This window comes from Quercus lobata, chromosome 3, assembly GCF_001633185.2.
Source record: "Quercus lobata isolate SW786 chromosome 3, ValleyOak3.0 Primary Assembly, whole genome shotgun sequence".
Taxonomy (NCBI): Eukaryota; Viridiplantae; Streptophyta; class Magnoliopsida; order Fagales; family Fagaceae; genus Quercus; species Quercus lobata.
In genome coordinates, this window is record NC_044906.1 from 4,214,125 (window position 1) to 4,238,264 (window position 24,140).

Genomic DNA, 24,140 nt, shown 5'->3' on the forward strand with positions numbered 1-24,140 from the left:
TATTGATAACGTGATAAAATTTCATTAAATGAAATGTGTATCGCTTAATTGATAAAGTTTTTTTTTCTTCCCTTGATTAAGAGATTTCCGATAGAATTTTATGCACTGTGATTGTGATGAAATTTTATCTTAGGGTGGGGGGGGCAACTATCCTTTTGTTAAATATTGATAATGTGATAAAATTTGATTCATTAAATGAAATGTGTATCGCTTAATTGATAAAGTTTTTTTTTCTTCCCTTGATTAAGAGATTTCCGATAGAATTTTATGCACTGTGATTGTGATGAAATTTTATCTTTCCGATAGAATTTTAAGAACCAATAATTATGCAGTTCATAATCCGCTGAAGTTTTGCCTAACTGCTATGTCTACATAGACTGCCTTCCTTTATTGGCTAATGCAAATCTTAAAAAGGATTTGTTTTCAAAACATTAAAAATTTAAAACATTACCTCTAATTAAAATCTCTCATACCCTCGCTTTCAAAAAAAAAAAAAAAACTCTCATACCCTCTCTCTCTCTCTCTCTCTCAAATTCAACCTGCATTTTGCAAATCCAAGAAAAATCCAATCTTTACACTTTTTCGGGATCTGGGTCACCTTATTTACCCTGAAAAACGAAGAAAGAGAGTACCTTTCACAGTTTCACACGTACAAAAATTCTAGTTGAAGTCAAAAAAGTGCTTTCAATCATTGAATTTTTATAGTAAAATTCTGAGTCTTTGACCCGAGACTTGAAATGGGTATCTGATACCTGATTTTGGGTCTTCTTAATTTTTGCTAAAACATACAGTCACACACTTTTTAGAAGACACACACCCAGTACTTCAATGATTGTGTTACAGTCATCTTGAAAATTGAAATGGGTATCTCTATCTTGTTTCTAATTTGAGCATTCTTCAAATTTTTAAATCCTTTTTTTCTTCTAAAAGCTTCACAGTAGGAAGGGGAATATATGGCTTATTTAGCAGCAGAGCATGCTCATGTTCTTTTGAAGGTGGTGTTGATTTGCTCATTTTGTAGTTTGTTTTGGTGCGTAGTTGGACCATATCTCTTTAAGGAGAATTCAACTGTTGATACTTCTTCATGTCCTCCATGCCGCGTTTGTGATTGCTCTTTAGACAATTTCCACTCCATATCTTTAGGTGAGGTTCAGTTTTCAGCAGTGACCATTCAAAATTTTCTGATAGTATAGAAACATTGGTCAGTTTGGAAATTTAGGTCTGTCTACTTTGTTGAAATTATGTTCCAATTGAAAAATTACTATAGCATTGTTTGTAAGTTATTAGAGTAGAAATGATGCTTGTTTTGTTTTTGATTGTAATGGTGAGGAATAAGCCACATCAACTGGATGGGAAAGCATTGTGTATATCACTCATAATTGGGTTAGCATTTAATGGACAATTAATTCTTAACATTTTTGTTACTTTGATATTTGTCTCTTCTCTATTTGAATGTGGAAAAGTAGCTCCACTCAAACTGATTTGCTATTGATTTATTAAAGTATGTAAGTGTAAATCAAGATTATACAATTTTGAAGAGCAGGATGCTTGAGGAATATGTATAATTTGTATGACTGTTTTGACATGATTAAGCTAGGAGTCAAATTAGGCATCCAGATACATTTGGAATGGCTATATTGTTGTTTCTGCTATGGTTTACAAGTTTAGAATAAGGGATATGGGTGACTATTTGACTGATAGGTTTGTTAATAATTTACTAAGCCTCAACATTTGTTGTGTGTCTATCTTTGAGCTTTCTGATAATTGTTATATTTCGATGTCACTTCTTTTAATGCACTGGTTTGTTCTTTATCTTCTTGCAGATGTTCTCAACAGCTCATTTTCAGGTCAGTTCATGTGTCTTGCTTCTGTTTTTGTTGTCAAATTTTTATTGGTAGCTCAGTATTGGGATGGGATCATGTGGATCTGGCAGTTAGAACCACTAAAACTTGTAAACACTTCAGCTTTGCATCTAGTGGGAGATTAATTCAGTGCTTTCAAGAATAGGGTGCTGATGAACTTATTTCTAGAAAGAAATGAAATAGTAATGTGATTTACTGCAGATTTAAAATGAAGGGCAATTAGAAACTGTATATAACTAGAGATTTTAATTGAATCTATATATATATTAAAAAAAAAAAAAAAAGGAAAAAAGGGAGTGCATTTAGCTAGAGACTGTAATTAAGAGCTGTATTTGCTTCTTTTTTGGCAGTCTAAAGCTTTGTGTTGAAAATATTTTAAACATCCAAAGATTTAAAATTTTCTGATACATTAATGTTTATTTATTTTTAAATTGTACTAAAAAAAGTCAAATAAAATTTAATTCAAAGGCTTTTCATGTTTTTTGTTTGAAAAGTAATGATTTAAACCTTTATTAGTTTTTTTTACCATATTAAACTCAGTAAACCAGCAGTCTTCTGGAAAGCAATGCACACCTGAGATATGGTTAATCCTTCATTCGAAATTGGGGTCAAATGGTGGAAATTTAAGAACAATTTGCAAAAAGCTTGGCTTTCTGCCATTGATATTCAGATGGAATGTTTAGTTGCTTAAGAACTCAACTTGTTTTCTTTGAAATGTCATTATAGAGTTTATGATCTATGATTGAAAAACTGAATTTTGTAAGGAGATCCCTAACCTGAGAAATTGTGGTTTTCTATGAAACTTAAGGAGGTCAATTGCAAGAGATTAACTGGAACCTGAAAAGACAAGTTTTACTTGAAAAAATGGATAAAGCACCAAAAAAAAGAAGAAGAAGCTCATAGGTGCATTTATACATTTGCTTGATGCATGCCTTCTGTAACCTCAGATCAATTTGCAACATTCAAACATGACTATGTAGCAAGTTTTCTTCTGTATATTGTTTGTTCATAATATTCTTTATGTGCAGACTGTGATAAAAATAATCCCGAGATGGATAAGGAATTGAAGAAGGATTTAGTAGATTTACTGTCAGAGGAGCTAAATTTACAGAAAGATGTTGCTAATGAAAGTATTGCACACACCAAGGTTTTAATACTTGATGCTACAAAAACCTTGTCACACTATCAAAAGGAGGCAGAAAAGTGCAATGTTGGAATGGAAACTTGTGAAGAAGGAAGGGAAAAGGCTGAAAGAGAACTCATAGAGGAGCGCAAGCTTTCTGCATTGTGGGAGAAACGAGCTCGTAAACATGGCTGGAATGACAGTAGAAAAGTGCAATGCTGGAATTGAAACTTGCGAAGAAGGGAAAGGGCTGAAAGAGAACTAATAGAGGAGCACAAGCTTTCTGCATTGTGGGAGAAACGAGCTCGTTACCATGGGTGGAAAGGCAACAGAATAATACGTTCATGATTTTGGTTATCGTATTATTCTTTCTAATGTTGATGTTAGGCTTTTTGATTGTGACATATTATGTTTATGGTTAGGCTTTTAATTTTGATATAGCTTGTACACTAATCCTCAGAGGTCTTCTTGTGAATATAGGTACGCTTGACAGAATTTACTTTTCAATTGGTCTATCTATTGAGAATGAAAGAAAGGAAAGCAGTTTAGTGATAAGGGATTTGTTTTGTGGATTTTAGTATTTAGAGCTTCTCGGATCTATTTGATGTTGCCCAAATCTCTTGTTTGGGTGGAGGTGGAGGAATTGGTTTGGGAAGCATTCAATGGACATTTGGAATCATCTTCTGTTATGCCTGATGTAAATATTGTGGAGAGAATGAAATATTTGCACTTTTAAAGATATGGAAAGATCAAATCCCTGGTTGGAATCATTGTTGGTTGGTCTCAAGGGTGGGGTCTTTCACATAAGAGCTCCAGTTTAGATTTCATAGAATCACTTAAGTTTTGAGCATATATTTCTTTTGGGTTACTCTGTGATCACATTATATATAGTCAGCGAAAAAAAAGAGATTTTAGAATTCATATAATGTGACATATATTTTTGCTCTTGTTGATGATGAGCTAAGGTGCATAGTGTTCACCATGATAAGAGAGTGGCAAGTTTCTTTGGGCCGTGAGGGAAGGTTTAATGCTAGCTTGGATCTAGGCTTTCGGAACCTTTGGCAAGTTTCAGTTAAGCACCATCTACATAGAACCAAACTAATGTGGTGATTGGTGATATATTAGCTTCTATGGGAAATCTACCTATGCAGGTTCATTACTTACTTTGGACTTGTACTCCTTTTATGTATTTTTGGGGCTGATCTGATATTTTGAAATTGTTCTCTTTATAACATTATCCTTATTAATAATATTTACTGGAGCTTAGATAGAATTTAACATGTTTAACTTAACTGAAGCAGCTAAAAAAAAATACAGCATTAAGAAATCAGAAAATGCTTGTGTGCCTCCAACCCTACTTGGGTATACGTCGAGTATCAAATTAATGGGGTTAATTTTAGCCTTCATTAGGGATGAAAAATATATGTATATATATCATTTCTCTAGCTAACAGAAATGACCTCCAGTACAATATTGACAACTTTGACCCTACACCTTTGTAATAATATGGTACACTAACGTTTGTGTTGGAAATTAAGCTTACCGGTTTCAAATATAAAGCCAGGCACTCGCAGCCAACTTTTAAGTAATGGATGACCATTTTGACCATTATCATTACTATGACATTTCTGGATTATGAAAATTTTGATAATGCTGACCATTTTTTTAAATAAACCTCTGAGAAAAACCCCACTCAAAAAATATAGAAAAGTAAAAAAATAAAAAGCTGCTAAGTCTGAAGACTCCTAACTGAAGCTATACATTATACATCCTTAGTTTCTTACAGAAATTTTCATTCGAGAATTCATAAAACCCATGAAATCTAGGAAAGAATACAATGTAAATTTCCAAAAACTCAAAGCTGTTTGTATCAAGAGCATAACAGAATGCTCTTCCAAGAATTTATGGTTAGCTCTTTATCGTTGAAGTTGTGCCAAACTGTCGACATGATACAAAGAAGAACAACCCCCAAATCTCACCCTTCTCACCACAACAAACTCTCCATTTCCAATGAGGCAACTATATCTAGTTATCTACCACCTTTTGAGACATCACATTTTGAGGCATCATGTTAGTAACTGTCTGTGTGCTGTCAATTTCCTCGTCTTTGCAACATAAACATGTAAATGTGTACAAATGAGAGTTCTGTCAGCAAACAATGAGAATCTATACATATTAAAGAAACTGAATTTAGCATACAGGACAGAGATGTATAATGAGCAACACAAACATCATCAACAAATGCCAAGAGTCTTGTAACTCAATTGATACCTCTTACTGTTTCAACTAAGATGTCTAAAGTTCAAATCTTCCCTCCCCCAACAATTGAGTTATAAAAAAAAAAAAATTATCTACAATGCTTCACAAACTGGCACCATAGATGTTGATGGTCGAAATTGTCTGTAATACAATCTGGGAACCTCTGGCAAGTAGGTGTCAATATTGCAATCCTACAGAGAAGACATTTATGATTTATTAAAGACTTCTAAGCTTTATATCATATCACAAGTCTCCTCAAGGAAGAGACATAAATGAAAAGAAAGCTAATTATAATTCCAGATAGATTATCAGTGCATCATGCATGCACTGAGTACAAACTGAAGCAGCCACAGCATGGAGTGTAAGTGCAGATTTAGTAACAGCCAAATATCGCATTTTTATGCTATGACTGAGACGATCCATTATGAATACAATCATAAATATAAGGACAAAAAAAACTTTACATATCAGGTAATATTGGCTATCAAAATGAATTAAAACTCTAGCAATTTCTTTATTATCAAACAAATTGAGTACATCCACTGCTGCATTTACTGTCTATCATCCAACAATAAAATTTTTCTTTCTATCATGAATAATAGTAACTTATTTAAGTTGATAAAAAAATAAGTAACTTATTTTAGAAACAGTTATAGCTAGGAGAACAATAGTATTTGTTTGAAGAACAAAACTGGTGTAAATTTAACTTATTCACAATCCTTATGTCCTCATCAGGGCTCACAATTCACAAGGTTGGCTCTTACTTTGTATTAGGAGTGTAGTATATGAAGTTTTGCAGCTAGCAGACATATATTAAATTCTTTGGACTTCTTATTATAGTACTTGTTCACAATAAATACCTTAGCATATCATATTGGATGTGGATCAATCAAGATCAAATTCAAAATTCATATTACGGCGTACCTTTGGCTGGTTTTGTAGTCATCTCCTACTCCTCTGTTTTTGACTTTCCCATCATGCTTGTTGAGCGGTGGAATCTTTTTGCCAGAGGTCTTGGAGCCCTTGTTTTTCGGTCAAATCCTCTCACACAAATAAACCCTGCAAATCAGTGATTAATTATATTTCAGAAAGTTCTTAATTTCAAATGGTATCATTAGACAATAAGTATACATTTTAATTCCTTCTCTTTAGTTAGTTTTTATTTTTATCTTCTAGTCTTCTTTCTTTCTTTGAAAGAACTTCATAAGTTTTTAGCTACAATATGAAAGTATATATATTAGATGCATATTTGCAATTTTAATTTTCTTGGTAGTCTCTTTAAGTAATTTATTTTAAACTTCTTTTATAATAGCTGTCTTTGGTGCTCATCCACACTTCCAAAGTTACTTAGTTTTTTATTTTCTTTTTCTTTTTCTTTAAGTTAGGTATTTGATGTATGCATATAGATGTTATTTTTTTTTTTTTCTTTTTCTTTTTTTCATAACTAAATAATTACTTAAAAATGTCCAGGGGTGCCAGTATATCCAAGTCCCCCACTGCAACCAAAAAAAGGGAATAAAACTTGAATAGAAAAGAAAAAGAAAGGTGCATTGTACTGATATAACATATATTGAAGTGAATGAATTAAGAGAGAACCTTGTAAAAATATTATTAAACTCTTGGTTATGTGTTTAAAACATATGCAAATATAAATCTATACTATTTGGAGAACCTTTAACAGAACCCATTTCATTGTAGGCATGGAAAGGTTCATACCATTGACGAGATTATTTTTATTTCTACAATGGGTAGGGGAGACTTGAGCTAGCTAATTACTGTGGATACAATAAGTTACTGTTCCAAACCAAATAAAAACATGGAAAACTTATTGGATTATATGTCAGTTTTGGCCTCTCATGTTGACATTTAACTATGGAGGGACTGTTGTAATAGACAATGGGATCAGCTCCTTAAAACTCACTCTTCTAACTTTCATACTTCAAAAAACAGAAAAAAATCCAGTTAGGTGAAGCAGCAGCTCCTGAGAGGAAAATACTTTGACAAAAAATTGATATGACAGAGTTCCAATCTCTCCTTGTGCCTAAAGCTTTTTTTTAAAAAGATATCACCAAATCTAAACCTATCTACTAACATCCCAAGTGCGTTTTCTGTTGAACTCCCTACATGACAATTGGTTGCACAAAATGGACCAACGACCCCAACAAAAAAAGAAAATCAAACTTTTAACTAAAAAGCTAAAAGATCTAGAAACCAAAATGAGACAAATAGCTCGAAACAGACTGCTAAGTGGCTTCGGAACAATATCAAGTCTCTCTCTCTCTCTCTCTCTCTCTCTCTCAAAAAAAAAAAAAAAAAAAAGACGATAAAGAGCACAAAGATTTACTATCAAGATCTACTATTATGAGTTCAAAGGCTGATCAAGCTAATCTTACTTATATTTTAAAAAAAGGCTGATTAAGCTTATCCAGATTCATAAATTTTGTTGCTATTCGTGAGTGATATAGGCTCCTATTGTGTCTTTAGTGAAACATATTTCCTTTAGTCAAATACGTGCATTGGTTATATGGGATACTAGCCTCATTTGCAAGCATGTCATAATTTTTGTACACTGTATACTTTTCAGTCAGTTTTTTTTTTTTTTTTTTTTAATTATTATTTTTTTTCTTTACTATTTGGACCTTGCTTTATTTATTTATTTTATTTTTTTATCTACAATTCTCATAGTTTTTCAGTTAATTTCCATTACTATTTGGACCTTGCTTATGAGTCAAACAATTTCAATAGTGCTTTCAATCACAGTTATGAATATTGAGGGGCATAGTTTCTTCCCATGTGTGTAGCATTTCATAAATTCTGTAATTTCTTTGTATTCTTGAAAGCTATTAGCTAATATTAAAACTGAAGCAGCCTTTGATCACTGAGTCATACCTCTGATAAAGCAAGTCCGAATTTCATCTATTGATAAACCTGTTTATACCCCCCAAAAAAAAGGAATGTGTGAGACATTAATTTGACCTTATATTATTGAGCTCAATTTTTGTAATGCTTGTTTACCTCTAAGTATTGTTGTTGCTGAAGTTGCAAAGTATGCAGTTCGCCTTTCTAGATGCCATATCAATTCCCTAGGAACATTTATTGGGTTTTGGCTTGATTCATTATCAGCAAATACCTGCAAGAGGTTTTTCAGCTTGATCTAGAATGCTCATAATCTTATAAGATGGAAAACACTGACTAAGGAAGCAAAGAGTTTTTGAATAATTTCACCTCATTAACTTGAAAGTATGTTCCATTCAGTGGAAAGCTCCCTCTCATTGCCGTTTGACAGGGTATCTGTTGGATTGGTTTATTGGTCATATCTTACCAATAATAGTCAACCATATTTAATTGTAGCTATGAAAATTAGGATTTGTGCATGGGTTAGGATTTTTACTTACCAAAATTGTTCCGCGAATTGTGTTGGAGTTCTGTTCTCGAATACTGTTGCAAGAAAAGCATGTTTTCTCATTGCAGAGTTCTCCATCCTGGGAATTGCATCTTTTCTTCGGTGGTTCAAATGAATTGGCAGTTTCACCTGATATGAAACATTGTTGCAACTAATTTAATTAGCATGCATATGGAACTATGACATATTACATCTTGAGAAAGTCATTAGTGTCTCTTGAATTTTGACTTGCAGATCTTTCAATGTAGACAAATGGAAACATGTTATTTGAGGCCATTAACCACTACTTTTTTTCCAAAAAAAGAAAAAAAAAGAGAGAAAAATTAAGCATGAGTATCATGTATTGAATATGTCATATAGGTGAAATGTTTGATTGGTCAGTGCAGTACGGTATTGCTTTCTCTATGTTATCTTGTACCTGGTGTCCATATGGCAAGAAGGTATGGGCATGGATCATCATTTACTCGTCTATCAAGCTGTAAAATCATAGAAAAAAAGGTTAATTACATAGATGCCAATACTAGCTCTTGCAAAGTAGAAGGTGAGCTAACTTACTCCTTTAAGAAGTGGATGAAAATCTGGAATTACATAGCTGCAAAAAAATAGAAATTAGTCAGCACGTTTCATCCATTGTTATAATATTTTTTTGATAAGTATCATCCATTGCTATAATATGGTAATCAATTATTCATCAACAAGAAAATATAATAAATGTACCAAATTCTCAGCCTAGCTTTTGCAAACTGAAATCAATATTAGCATGTTTAGGAGTAAAAATTTATTGGATAGTTGTTTCTTCAACATTTTTCTCATAGGGCCTCCTCGTACTCTATTACGCAATTAAGGTGCACAACTTTATCTCATGGGATGAGATAAAGTTGGAGTCAACAACATCAATGAAGGAAGATGATCAATTCTAAAAGGTTCATGAAATACCTTATTTCAGATTGACAATTTCATCTCATTCCCAAAATCGCCACAATTATAGAGATTAGATCACTTAGAAAAATACTATGAAGAACATATACCTATTTGGAATTTCAATTGATAAATTACCACTTACCCTCCAAAACTTAAGCAAGTGAATTTAATCATTTAACCATGATTTTAACATTGGAAAAAATTTGACTTAAACATGTTTGAAGCTATCTTTTTCCAATCCACTATGTGGTGATTGAAAAAACCATTCATGTGTAATTTCAATCACATGACTTTGTTAATGACTCATCTGACTTGTTTAAATAATACATGAATAGTCTTATAAATCGTCATTGTAATGGGTAGGAAAAGATAGCTCCAAACATGTTTAGAGCCAAATTTTGTTCTTCAAACACCTCCCCCCTACGTGCGGGCCCAGATTTTCCCTTAATAAATGGGGCCTAACACATTGTTTATTTTATTTTTAAATGTGAGGTAGTGTGGAGATAGAGTTCAAACTCAAGATCACCTAATCTCAAGATATATTACCATCTGTCCCAAAAACTTAAGTTGTTAGGAAATTGTGAAATTAATCATTTATCCATGATTCTAACTTCCTTAGACAATGTGACTATCACATTTTCAATGTAACCTCACCTAATAAGTAGTGGGGTTTCATTGGTTTTGACTTTATTTGACAATCCAATTGATGTCATTAAATTGACGCATTCCCAATTCATACATATCTAAATTTGGACCACGAGCTAGGACAAGGTGCAGAGTTTATATTTTCTTTATTTGTTGTATGATAATGTGAACATGAAGATATCTACTTACACTTGATGCTCTGTCCTTAAGCGGCTAACATTCTTCAGTTTGGGCATGCGGATGAAAGCAGCTTCTGCAGTTAAAGCAACTAAAGCTCTTGACATGTTATTCTCATCCAGATTCTGATGTGCTGTGAACTTTTTACCACTGAGGTTGATTGTAAGAATTTCATCAGGATCATCCTGAGAGAAATCTTCAATGTCCCTTTCTGTTAATTCAATATATTCAAGCTCTGGTGATGTTGGTTCTTCAATGATAGGTGTACATTCAGGCTCTGGTGATGCTGGCTCTTCAATGATAGGTTCACAGTTCTTGGTTTGATTCTCTGATGCTTGAAGTTGGTTGGGCTCAAGAAGTAGCGATGTTGGGTTGGTAACTGGATTACAGTTTTCTGCTGTACTGGGAACCATTGAAGTTGCTATACTTTTCTCTGCTGGTGCTGGTAGGGCACGCCTCGCACTGCATGTAGTACATTAGATGTGATTCATAAATATTCCATCTATATATGTAAGTGAGTGAATTTAGAGAGAAACTATTGTAACTCTCTGCATGTGCAAATGTAGCAGTCAAACCCTGTCTCCTTAGGAATCTAATGGATGTAAAGGTAGGAAAATATTAATCATTTGACCATCCCAAATTCAATTATTATTTATTTAAATTTAAAACCTAAGAACACCTTTAATCCAAGTATCTTTTTTAATGTTCATATCATAGATATTTTGCATGAGCATGTTAAGATTTTATTCTTGATTCATGGAATATTATATTTATGGCTAAGATCATCCAGGTGACTTATTCAACACCCAATGATCTCTTTCTTTTAGCTTTACATATTTCTATGTAGATATGCATCGTAGTTTAATTTTGAAATGTTGAGAAGTAAATGTGTTCAGACCTTGCAAATGCGCTCGCGAAGTGTTTGCATTCTCCCTTCATTGGACAAGCAATGCAATTCGGTTTTCTCTTTGTGCAGAAAACCTGTAAGAATTTTGAAGCATGTGGTCACCAATTCACATCTTGTTAAAAAATCCAAAGCAAGGAAATCATTATGATGCTTTAGTGACTTATACAATAATATACCTTTCCAAAGGTTATCAGTTGATAATGTAGTTCATACCTGTAACAAATGATATATCATGTAATTTTTTTGGTTAATTCACAGAAATTGTGCTGTTAAATAGAAATTTGGTATATATTTGAAATACAAAGAGATCATTGTTTAGAGAGAAGTTGAGAATTACAATGTTGGTTGATCAAGGTTACACAGTCGTGGCCATAGATATTTCTGAATGGTATCCATAAGTGGGTACCTATGCCAAAAAAAAAAAAAACAAAATCAAAAGTTTTATCTTGAATGAAAATATTAATGGTGCAGCTCTTCTGTATATGCCACTTACTGTTCTAGAAGATGTATTTGGAGTTCTTCAGGCAATGGTTGGAGGGGGACCCATCCTAGACGCACTGCTATCCGACCAACATTTGTATCCACCTTATTAAAAAGAGAATTTTATTTTGTGTCCACTCAAACTTTATTTAGAAGACAAATAGTCAGTATATTCAATGGAATACTTACTGGGAAGGCAATATTCTGAAGTGCTAAAAGTCGTACACACTCCACACTTTTCAACCCCAGTCCATTTACTTCCAAAAGGTATTTCCTATAGAATACATGATGTAGATTATCACATTTCAAATTCAATACAATTAATATCAGATTATAGTGATGATCTAAAGATTTTATTAAATGTTTCCATAAGATAGAATCCTATGTAATGGATTGGAACGTCATTGTGGGCTTACTTTGCTAAATCAGGTGGCACATTTCTTAACCATTCAAGGTCGATGCTTTTATGTAGTGTAACCACTCTGTTAAGGAAGTCCTGCAAAAGTATGCAATTATAACTATCATGAAAAAGATTTCACATATGATGAATACCTTGAGGTCTCATTGCTAAATTTAGTATTCTTAATATAAACTTTTTCAATACCTTAATTCGTCCCGCAATAATGTTTTGCTGGCCACGATCTTTGATGGCTGTGGCAATCTCGCTATTTTCTGCACATCTAACCGCCTCCCAGTCCACAGAATCCATGTGATTGCTGCTTCTTGGCTCAGTAGTGGAATAGGTTCTCCTTAGTTCATCCCAATCAATTTCTTCTTCCTTTTCAACCTTTTTATTCTTCACTCTACGAGTAGTTGTCTTTGTCTCCTCAAACACCATGCCAGAAGAAGATTTTTCTTTTGAGTTTGTATTTTTCCCTTTTCTCCTTTTCTTATTCAAGGAATTGGCATCACTGGTTGGCTCCATCTTTCCTACCATTTCATCAACCAAGCTTTCAAGCTCATTAGCAGCTATCTTTTCTGTTTGAAAGTTTGTTCTTCCTCCTTCATGACAATTTTTAGTATGTGGACCTTTTTCTATCCCACAATCACCTTGTAAGTTGCACCCTGGGAGAAAAAAAGGCTTATCAAATGTATATGATACAACTTCAGTTGCTTCTTGAGTTTTTGATGGCATCTTCTGCTGAACTACAACTTCAGGGCAGGAATCTTCCATAAGAGTCGGGTTTTTGCTCATGTGGTCTACACTCCCAGTCTTGCAGTCCTCCAAGATTTTCAGATGATCCACTTCTACATTTGAAGCGAAAAAGGAAATTTCAGATTCATTGGCACCTTGGTTAAGTGCCAAGTCATTTATTCTGTCGCATAAGTTTCTAATTTCATCATCCATTCCTCTTGGTTCTGTATATTCATTTTCAGTGTTCTCGTTACTTGACAATATATTGCTTTTGTTACTACATGATTTCTGCAGTAAGGTGGTTTTTTCAGACTGTAGAGGCTCTGAAAAATCCTTGGAACTTCCCATGCTAAAGGGTGTATATATTGTTCCAAGATCTGGTATGGATCCACAGGAATATGACAGCTGGCTTCCATCAGTGGTTTGCACTCTAAACGAGTCTTCAGATTTACAAGGTGCATCTGCATCTTTGACAGGCCCCTTGTCTTGAGTTCCTTCCAAGTGAGCCCCATCTGCCCTAGCAGCCAAGAACTCAGCTCCATTATCGAATCCATAACTCATATCAAGTTCAGTTTTTGAGACAAACAGCTCATTACCTTCTGAATCAAATGCTGGCGCAACATATTCTATACTATCAACTTTCAGCAGATTTTCATTGCTTGCTTTCTGGTCACTTGATGGGAACTTAGAGGCAAGTGAAATGTAGGCAGAACTGTAGAAAACATAAGTTAAAATAGTATCCTTCTACTACTTATTAAATTGTATCAATTTGTATGAAAAAGAATCTTTTTATTTTACCTTGAAAGGTGGTCTGACACATTCTGTGTTAAAAAAACTCCAACCACAGAGTCCACAACTGAACCTTTCCATGGTTTGAAACGTCTATCCCCTGTAGAATTTATGACTATTAGCCCATTTTTATATCAATTCGTAAACTGATTCATTTTATTTTCTGTTACAATAATAGTGAAGGATTTTACAGAACACTTCATTCTTTACTCTCTATTTCTTGTATCAGTCTATCAGAATTAATCAGAATGAGACAGAAAAAGCAAAGACGAGAAGATTACCTTGTTTAACATGCACATACACACATACAGATCAACCTCTTGTTTGGAAAATCTCTTCCTGATCAAATTGGTTGCTTCCGTAGTGAAGAAAAATCATTAAGTGCTTATTTAGACTTTAAGTTAAATACTTTCATTTAAAAGTGGATGTTGTTCTTGCTGTAGGATCAAACAGTACCAGTGTACCACTAATTTGTTCAGGCCACTGACTATTGTGCATCTAAAGAAAGACGATGTTTTGTATGAGTGGTCAAAGGGTGAGATAAATTAATTATTGATGTATACCAAATTTGTTGTGTCATGAACAGCACTGCATTGGTGAGTGCCTATTTATCAAACCTTAATTACCCTTTCGATGTGTGTACATCACTGCAGCAACAACAAGAGTGATGGTCTTTTTTTGGAAAAAAAAAGGAGAGGTTTTGTCCAATTTAAAAGAAATCTTCAATGATAGGGCTCTTTTATTATGTTTCAAATCCCACCCCACCCAAAAAAAAAAAAAAAATCAAGAATGTCACAAATGCATTAACTACTCCTCTCCCTAAGTATTAAACTTCATATGACATAGTTATCCTCTTAGGGAATTTCAAGTATCTGACCGGTTGAGGATAACAAAAAGTAGCAAGAACGTACCTTGGATTTGATGCATGCGGGAAACAAATGCATCAACCCGTCCACGGAACACATTCCTTTCTTCATTCCACCATTTCTTCTTTTCCTCATCTGCTTTTGTTTCACCATCACTAGAACCGTTATCCATTAGCTGCTTCCAAACTCTCATTGTCTCTGGATCAAGGTCAACTTTAACAAGTTGTTGCCGTTTTTTGGTAGGCTCAAATGGCCCTTGATAGGGAACTAGTGTGCCATGTATGTTGGTAGGATCATGTGCATTATGGCCTTGCTCCTGGTAGGGAACTAGAGTATTGTGCCTGCTGTTAGGACTATGTGTTCTCTGCTCTTGCATTAAAATTAGGGCTTGTCCATCACTACTGATACACTTTAGTTCCGAAGCGTGGGCATCACTTCTTTCTTCCTGCAGAGCTGCATCATAAACAATATAAGCTGCTGTAAATGTTTCAATATATAGGAACTCATATAAAGTAACTTGAGCTTCTTAAACAAAGAACTTTCTGCTAAAGGGAAGTACCTTTTGATTTGGTAGGGAGCAAGAAATGCTCATGCTCCAATTGACTTTTCTCACTTTTGTTAATATTAAACCCCAAATTTACAGGAAAGGGTCCCATCTCAAGATGCATTGCCATTACACTCCTTTCCTGGTCATAAGCATCCCTAGTTGAGATAGTGCTATGCCTTCTGTTAGGGTTATGTGCAATTTTTTCTTGTTCCTCAAAGGGAATTAGTGTTTGAGGCCCATTATTAGGACCATATGCATTTTGGTCTTGCTCCAGGAGATGAGTTTGTCCATTACCGACAAGCACAAAATTTTCAAGAAGGGACTTGATGCTTTTTTCTTGTGTATCTGCATCAAATGAATTATAGAAAATGTTATTATTGCTTGCATGGTTAGGAATTAATATGTAGGAACATGTACTACTTTAGAAGAAAATTAGATTCTGGAAAATAGAAGTACCTCTTGATTTTGAACTGAGTCGAAAATCCTCATGTTCTCGTGGGTTTGCACTAGTTTCATTGTGACAACATAAATTTACAAAAGAGGGCTCCATCTCAGTCCACATAGTATTGCCAACAAAAGAAGGTCCTCTCTCGGTCCATGTTACAGTCCTTTCCAGATTGCTGTCAAACAAAGCATCACCGGTTAGGCTTCCATCACTTTTACTATAATGAAACTCTGAACTGTCACCAGTACACATCTCTGCTACAGTCCCTTCATGGTTGTCACCAAATAATAAAGCATCATTAGCTAGGCTTCCTTCAGGTTTTGCATCATGAAACTCTGAATTGACAAAAACATCATTGCAAGTTTCAGGTTCACGGGAAATCTCAATTTCTTGTTCTTGCCTAGCACTACCAAGTATTTTATGTGTGGATAACTGAGTATGATTATAGACATGAAATGCAGACAAGTTAGAAAGGTTCCTCCTTTGAGTAAGCCCCTTGGATCTCTTTTTTGTTCCAATTTTATACGGACGTATAATTAAGTCATCAAAGCTATGCCTACGAATGCGTGTGTCGGACCTCCTTTTTGTTGTCTTAACTTTGGGTTGGCACAATGTATCTTTAGTTTTGAAACTTATATCATTCATGGCTGTCATGGATTGCATTTGAATAATGAATTTGGCTGGGATTTCTGACCAAAAATCACTGTATGTCTTCCTTCTTTGTCCCTGCCTGGTCCTTCTTTTCCTCCACATCTTAGGAAAAACTGGACCTAGTTTTCTGCTATTGATATAACATTTATTTACTTGGAATTTCCTTTTGTAAACATACATGCCATTGTGTTGACAACCAGTATGATTTGTTCCTTGGTTACAACATTCTAACACTGGCTTCTCTGCTTCTGCGGTAACTAATTCTCTATGATTCCTGTTTTCATGAATGGGAGCAGCACTCTCAATTTTGCCACTATAGTTTTGGAGTTGATGTTGAGAAGCAAGTAAAGAAATGTTTTCTTCTTCCAAGTGGTTTTCCAAATCTAAACTTGAACTCAGTCTGCATGAATTTTGAGGTTGAAGATGGGAAGTGGCTCTTGCCATGGCGCTATCATCTTGGGACTGATTCTCTAAGTCAAAACTCAAAGCCCGCTTGCATGTCTTAATGACAGAATAATTTTCCTCTCCAATGACCTTATCTGAGGTGACAACCAAATTACTAGCCTTGCTTTTCCTCACATATTTCCTCCTCTTCAGCACTGTTTTCTCGGAAGAAGCATGTTCTGGAGTTTCAGGCTTTGGAGCCTTGAGTTTTGGAGTCCTTTTGGGTTTGTCCTTTTCTGCAACCACATCTACAGAGATAGTAACCATAGCACGCTTTGGAGTTGCAGGTTCTGGTGTCATAGGTTTTGGAGTCCCTTCTCCAACCACATCTTCAGAGGTATTAACCATCACATCAGAGGGAGTAACCGAGTTTTTGAGGCTGCTTTTCCTTACATATTTCCTCTTCTTCGACATTTTTGTCTCCGAAGAAGTGCACTTTGGAGTTGTAGGTTCTGGCATCTTAGGTTTAGGAGTCCTTTTGGGTTTGCCTTCACATACCACTTTGGGCCAATATTTCTTTTTTTTGGATCTCTGTCGTGGCCTTTTGTTCAAGTCTATGCCATTTTGCAGACTTTCATTCACATTCTGTTTCTCTGATTGATATGAAAAAGTGGAATTCGAGCCATTGATGGGCTGAGAGTCATCTGCATTCAGAAATACAATATCATATATGTATAATATTTACTTTTTATCAAATCTCATAGTATCAGTTAAATGAAAAAAGATAGAGCCATTTGACACTACATCAGCCCTTATTCTTGATACTGATTTAAAATCAGTGTCAAGCAACAACTAGGGCTAATGGTAACATTCACTCTCTATTTTGATCAACAATGCCAAATTTAGCTACAAGGGCTTTCCTCCACTAAGATTTAAATATTTTTCATCAATCATATACTAACAAAATCTATCAGTCACAGATTAGGAAAAAAAAATTTCTTTAATTTTTTTTTTTTTTTCCAGTGAATGATGACCTCATTCTAGCAAGCACAGACACAAACAAGAATTAAAAAACACTAACTATGATGCTGATACTAATAAAATCCAACGAAAATTTATAACTTACATTGAAGTACATGAGTTTCTGGGCTGTTAGAATTGTTCCAATTGCTTAAGCCAGGCGAGAGGTCATGCTCTACGTGCAAAGAAGTGTGGGCGGCAGGCTCTTCTGATTCTGCTTGTCTTTCACTATCAGATTGTGAAACAAGAAAAAAACTATTGGATATTGACTCAATTACAGGCTCCATTACTGCATGTTCAGATGACTGAGAGGCTGGAGCTACATTTAGTAAACTCAAGATGTCCGTAGAAAGGATATTTGCCAACGGTACATCCCAAGCATCAGGATCTTTGTTAGACTCTCTAGAGTGCAAAAAGTCTAAGCCTTTAGCTGCTCCACCAGCACATTCACTTGTATTCTCCATTACTTCTTCACAGTCACAAGCACTTTTGTTCAAGTCTATCATTCCCAAAGAACCAAAATCTGTGCGTTCCATACCATTAGAATTACGTTCCTCACCCTTTGTAGTCAATGCCACATTCACATCACACACACCCTTGTTTTCATCCAAGGAAGAACTCAAAGACACCGCACTAGAAGCTTGGGAACTGTTTAGCAATTGCCTTCTAACAAAGACATTCTGCAGCTTTGCAGGGGTCGCTGGAAACCAGGAGATCTGTGACTGAACATCTTCTTCCATTGCATAGTCAGATTCAATAACTTTTGCTTTTCCCGGGTAATTATCTTCTAAAGACATTCTTTGTTAAACCTAAAACCCTAAGAACCACAACCCATCCAAGTGTTACAAGTTACCAAAAAAAAAAAAAAAATTTGTTGCAAAACATCAGAGAAGGAGAATAAGCTGTTTTGGAGAAAAACTTATGTAAGAATAATAGAAGTCAAAGAACAATGAGGAAAAAACTAATGTATATTAGTTTCAGTTATAACATAATAAAATCTATAATAGTAGTAATAAGAACAATAACAAAGAAATAAAACAATCCAAAATCACAAAAAGAGAGAAGTTATCCACTAAAAACCTTGCTGCAGTCTTGGATAACTGTTTTGCCACATCAAGCATAAGCTGAAAATAAGAAAAATAAATTACCAGACATAGTCAACATCAGAGAGATTATTCTACTAAACAAAACTGAAAACTAAAAAGTTATTATTTTTATTATTTTGGCAAAGAATGGGCATCTCAGAGGGTAGGCCTTCCTTTGTGAACCTCTAAATAGGGTGAATGCTGATTGAGTCTCAAATCTCTCCTACAGTAGCAGCAAATGGCATTTTAATTATTCAGATATATTTGTTCAAAAAATTTATGATATATTTCAACTCATCAAAACTAATACTAAATTTGATTGGATTGTATAAAAGATATTCTATTTTGTGTTTGGACACACTTAGATTGAATTGAGTATCGTATTTTATATTTTTTGTTAAGAAAAAAAAAAATCTAACAAAAACATACATCAAACCAGTAGAGGGTTTCAACACAAGTGGCATTCAACAGCAACTACAAGGGATTTACCCCAATAGGGTTTTTTAGTCTCCAAATTCTATTTTTCGTCCTCAGTAACTATTTCTCACAAAATCTACCTATGAGAATATTGTGCTTGCAGCCAATGCACACAATATCCTAATTTACAATGATTTCGAGGTGATTACTCCTATCTAGGTCGTACCTTGCTAGTATTCTATGCTTATGAAGAAGAATTTGACTTTTGCACCTAAAGAGCCAGCAAACTAACTATACTCAATTTAGGAAACTGCTATATCTCTACACAATTCTAAAATACTTAGCACACAATAACTATATTCTGCCACAATCAACAAAATTAAATACTGGCAATTTTATACAAGTTGTGAGATCAAAACTTCATTAGGCTTGTAATCATTTCCCACAACAAAATGTTACTTTCACTGCACCTAATTTTGGAAACACTCATAATCTTCATGATAGGATCTATCAACTCAAACCATGGTCCCATAATACTAGCAATTCTGCCACATTTGACAAAATTAAATACTGGCAATTTTATACAAGTTGTGAGATCAAAACTTCATTAGGCTTGGAATCATTTCCCACAACAAAATGTTACTTTTACTGCATCTAATTTCGGAACCACTCATAATCTTCATGATAGGATCTATCAACTCAAACCATGGTCCCATAATAATTTCCATACTAAATCCTAAGTAGCACAGACACTTCAAAAGCCCTGGTATGTCAGTGTCAACACACAAGGACACTTGCATGCGTATCCTCATTATGACATTATCTTGGTAGTAAAATACTGAAAAAGAATTCCTTTAATTTTTTATATGTGTACACACACACATATATATATATATATATATATAAGTTGCTATTTATTTTGAAAAGTTATAAATAAACATATATAATTATAGTATCCCCACTGAGTCATGTCTTAATTTATTAAGAATTGACACATAGCCATGTCTTGTGCCACGTCATGTCGTGTCGTGTCGGTATCCATGTCCATGCTTCATAGACCTTAAATATCAGCAAATTTTGAGTGCACTACAACTAGAATAATTGAAATTCCCACTAACTAAAATAAATAATGTCTCACTAAAAATATTCATGGAATCCAAAGAAACAAAACCCATTAAAAAAAAACAGAGCCAGAAATTAGAAACCAGCAATTCCACAAAAAACAAATAAATAAAGTCTGAAACTTTGATTTAAAACGTACAAGTTTGGATTAGGAAGCATTGGCCAATACCTACACCTCCACCTTGTCATTATCAAAATACTAATGCCAATGTAAGTGGCTTTCTTACACGGAGTTTTCTCTCTCAAATGCTTCTCTATTTCTCTCATTTCTATTGCATGGGCTCAAGAAGAAGAAGAAAAAGTTGGGAATGGCACAAAGGATTCTGATATTATTGCTGTCAGTTCAATTGGTTGAAAACAGAGTGAGAGGGAAAGAGAGGAAGAGAAGGGAATTTGGGAATTTTACTGGTAGTGTAAAGGATAATATTGGGACTTCAATGCAATTCTTGAGGAGTATAATGGTAATTTTAAGGAGGATGCTAAAATTAAGGACAAAAATGGTGATTTCCATTCAGCTTATACTCTTAAATAGGAAAATTACGCATGATCAAGAATACAACAACTCCATTAAAGTAATGCTACAGACAAATTATTTTATAATATTTTTATAAATTGTTGATGGGGTTTTAGTAATTTTTAAATAATTTTTTTTTAGAATGTTTAAAATTTCAATGTGATGTTAGTAGTGGACTTATATTAGAACTAATAAAAATTTGTCACACCAATAGTTTATAAAAATATTGTAAAATAGTTTATGACTATAACATTACTCAAAAGAAAAAGAAAAAAAATAATACAATTAAACAACAATAAAGTTCAGTCTTGTAAATTAATTTATATATTTTAATATTTCTAATAGAAATACTCACAGTTCAAATTTTCTTTTTTCATTGTAACTTGAAGAAAAAAATGACAATAATAATAATATTTCAAGGTTTCCATAAACAAAAAAAAAAAAAAAATCAGCAATAATATAAATTAAGGTTTTTTTTTTTTTTTTTAAATTCGACTGTTGGCGGAATGGAAATTTGAATCCTGAATATCTTTATTAAAATGACATAATTTATATACAATATCATAGGTGCTGTTCCTTAAGTTCCCCTTATAAGATTCTATCATGTGGCTACTTAATTAAAAAATACATTTCCATCCCATGAGAAAAAAGTCACGTGGTAGAATCTTAAAATGGGAACTTAAGGAACAGCATCTAAGTACTGTACCTAAATCATGCTCTTATTAAAAACACTAAAAAATGTGAGTTAAGCTATCAAACTTTTTTTCAACAATATGAGAATAGTTATGAATTCTTTACAAGTTAATCAAGGTCATTTACATGTATTTGTAGACGACATTCTAACTTTTTTTTGTTTTTTGTTTTTTGTTTTTTGTTTTTTTATATATATTAGTGTTATTATAGGTATTTCACAACTTGTTGCACCAAATCATTCTTCTTAATTGGTGTATTAACTCTCTTTTGCATGTTAAGAAATTTATACTTCAATTGGCTTATTATTATTATTATTTACAACAAATTAAAAAAGTACAGGGTTTAAATTTCTTCTCTTCAAACTATCAAATTATAAAAAATAAAAATAAAAATAAGACTCACTTTTTCAACATAATGTATAAATTAGTGAAAAAAAAATTGGGTAAAGATTAGATCTAGTATTTTTGTGTATAAATCTCATTATAAGGATTGTGACACATCTACTTTTAGCCATATATTATGATTTTAATGGATACAAAAGACAGAAATATTGGACTCAAGCGCCAAAGGCCTTGTAGCTTAATTGGCACGTCTCCATGTACAAAGTGTTTGGGAGTCTAGCGAGGAAAGGGTTCGAACTGCGGCGTTAGCAGCATGTTGTAATTGTTTTTCAAAAAAAAAATATTGGACTCAAGCCAAATTCAAAAAAAAAATAATAATAAATAAATAAATATTGGTTTTAGATAAAACTATTGTTTTTACAAAGTGAAGGGGTAGTTCAATGTAATTTCATATTTTCTTTTAAAAAAAATTATAACTATATGATTTATATCACTCAAACAGAACTTAAAATGTTCGAAAAAAAATATATATGTATATCAACCCTTTTTTTTTATGAGAAACATAACATTATGGATGAAAAAAAAAAAATCCCAAGTACACAAAGATGTATGCAATGGACACACAATCAAGTTCTCAAACTCTTGATATCAGGGAGAGAAGTAAAAGAAAATGAATTCAAAGCTAGTGAACAATGAAACAAACAAAAAATTAAAGAAAAACGATTTTAAGGTCGAGAATAGTCTTCATATGCCCTCGAAACTTATAGCTTTTCCTTTCGACAATCTATTTGTTTATTTTTTTAATTAATTTCAAATAAATTATCAAAAATTAATATAGAAAATTCAGAGTCTAAACACTGAACGCAAAGCTGCATTGGCTAAACTAGCGCGTATACCTCCCATATTATCTTTTATTTCATTAATTAATAATTCTTAATTACTTATTAATTAAAATGCTCCTACAAAAATTAATTAAAAATATTATTAACTATCTAGGAACCCTCAAATGCTTGTTCACACGCGCCTAATACGCGAGTGACGGGTGGCCATAGTTGGAGGTCATCTTCAACCTCCAGCAACGCAAAGAATATTTCTCAGAAACCCTAGCCACACAGAGATCTTCCAAAGCCTATATCTCTCTCAAATTATCTCTGTTTCTCAAAAGCTCCGTGTCACTACAATCCTTGTGAAACACACTATAACTTAGAAAAGAAAATAGCATAAAAAATCAAATTTCAACGAGAAAATCACACTACAAAATCCGTACTCAACACATGCAATCTGAACCTAAAGCATGTGATATCTCATCACACACTCATCCAAACCGCGTGTGGTTTGTCTCATTATAATCCTTACAATAAAAGGAATCCATCCATATCGGTTTCATCGCTGGAAACTCACCTGAGAGTCGCCGGCGACAAAAACCATAATCTAAACCTCATGCAAAAAAATAAAAACTTCTGGATCCTCTTCCTGTGGATGATCTTTAGGTATAAAGTAACAAAAAAACTATCTGGGTATCTCAAATTTTAAAAAAATAAAAAAGAAAAAGAAAAAAAAGGAGTATTATAGTTCATACCTGAAATTTTTTTGTGAGATACTGATCACGTAGCGGAAGAACCACGACCTTTTTTGACGTACCCCACGAGCCTTGAAAACTTGCTCGTGAAGAAAGGGAGTTCTGGAACGATATAGAGATAAGCTTAGAGAGTTCTCAGAGAGAGAGAAAGAGAGAAGGAGAGGATGGAGGAAGATATATAAGTAAAAGTAGAGTTTGTAATTACTAATGTGTGTATGTATTTCAGTATTGTTAGGACTCAATAGTTGTCGCCGACTTTCAATTATGAAGAATCCGATTGGTATAAGTTTGTTTCAGAGTGTGAATTGAAGTGAGTGAGTGAGTGAGGTGATTAGTGCTATTTTTTTGCTAAGTTTCGTTTTGACTTAGCTGACTAGGTTTAGCTTGGTGGTTTGTAAAAGACTGCTTTATCCTTTTACTAAGTCAACCAATGGGATTTTAATAAAATTCTTTGGAACAGCAACACTGACATTACATCTCTAAATTTTTATTTTAGACAATTTAATTCTTAAACTTTAGTGTCAAATTGTTACCTTTGTTTAATCAACCATTAAATAAACTAACACCAATACAGTTAATCTGTTTATTATAGCCAATATCATAAATTATTAATCAAACCCATATAAAGTTAATGATGAACATACACTTAGATTAGATTATAATAGAATTTCTATCTTATATAAAAATAAACAAATAAATCATACCACTCAATAAATCATATCATTGCTGATAAGTAGCCAGTAATTGTACAAGCCATTAATTTTTTTATTTAATA

The 24,140-nt window shown here is 33.5% G+C and overlaps 2 protein-coding genes across 3 annotated transcripts; one reads left to right on the forward strand and one right to left on the reverse strand.

The window, feature by feature from the left end:
* The first annotated feature begins 517 nt into the window (after positions 1-517).
* LOC115981715 lies at positions 518-3,489 on the forward strand. Its single transcript, XM_031104041.1, has 3 exons — positions 518-1,143; positions 1,824-1,847; positions 2,891-3,489. The coding sequence occupies exons 1-3, from the start codon at positions 954-956 to the stop codon at positions 3,211-3,213; spliced, it is 537 nt and encodes a 178-aa protein (XP_030959901.1). The 5' UTR covers positions 518-953; the 3' UTR covers positions 3,214-3,489.
* Positions 3,490-4,725: 1,236 nt separating this feature from the next.
* Positions 4,726-23,494, reverse strand: LOC115981714 (protein ROS1A-like). Of its 2 annotated transcripts, XM_031104040.1 has the most exons (23): positions 23,366-23,494; positions 17,721-18,431; positions 15,571-17,298; positions 15,127-15,459; positions 14,613-15,020; positions 13,711-13,801; positions 13,509-13,624; positions 12,382-13,424; positions 12,194-12,273; positions 11,967-12,051; positions 11,791-11,882; positions 11,635-11,703; positions 11,474-11,510; positions 11,289-11,371; positions 10,403-10,852; positions 9,203-9,239; positions 9,066-9,123; positions 8,640-8,776; positions 8,470-8,535; positions 8,260-8,374; positions 8,134-8,172; positions 6,169-6,303; positions 4,726-5,435 (listed from the first exon to the last, which is right to left on the reverse strand). In XM_031104040.1, the coding sequence occupies exons 2-22, from the start codon at positions 18,409-18,411 to the stop codon at positions 6,194-6,196; spliced, it is 5,868 nt and encodes a 1,955-aa protein (XP_030959900.1). In that variant the 5' UTR covers positions 18,412-18,431; positions 23,366-23,494; the 3' UTR covers positions 4,726-5,435; positions 6,169-6,193. The 2 variants fall into 2 exon arrangements, with proteins under 2 accessions (XP_030959900.1, XP_030959899.1); XM_031104039.1 differs by having other exon boundaries at positions 12,382-13,624.
* Between the last annotated feature and the right edge of the window lie 646 nt (positions 23,495-24,140).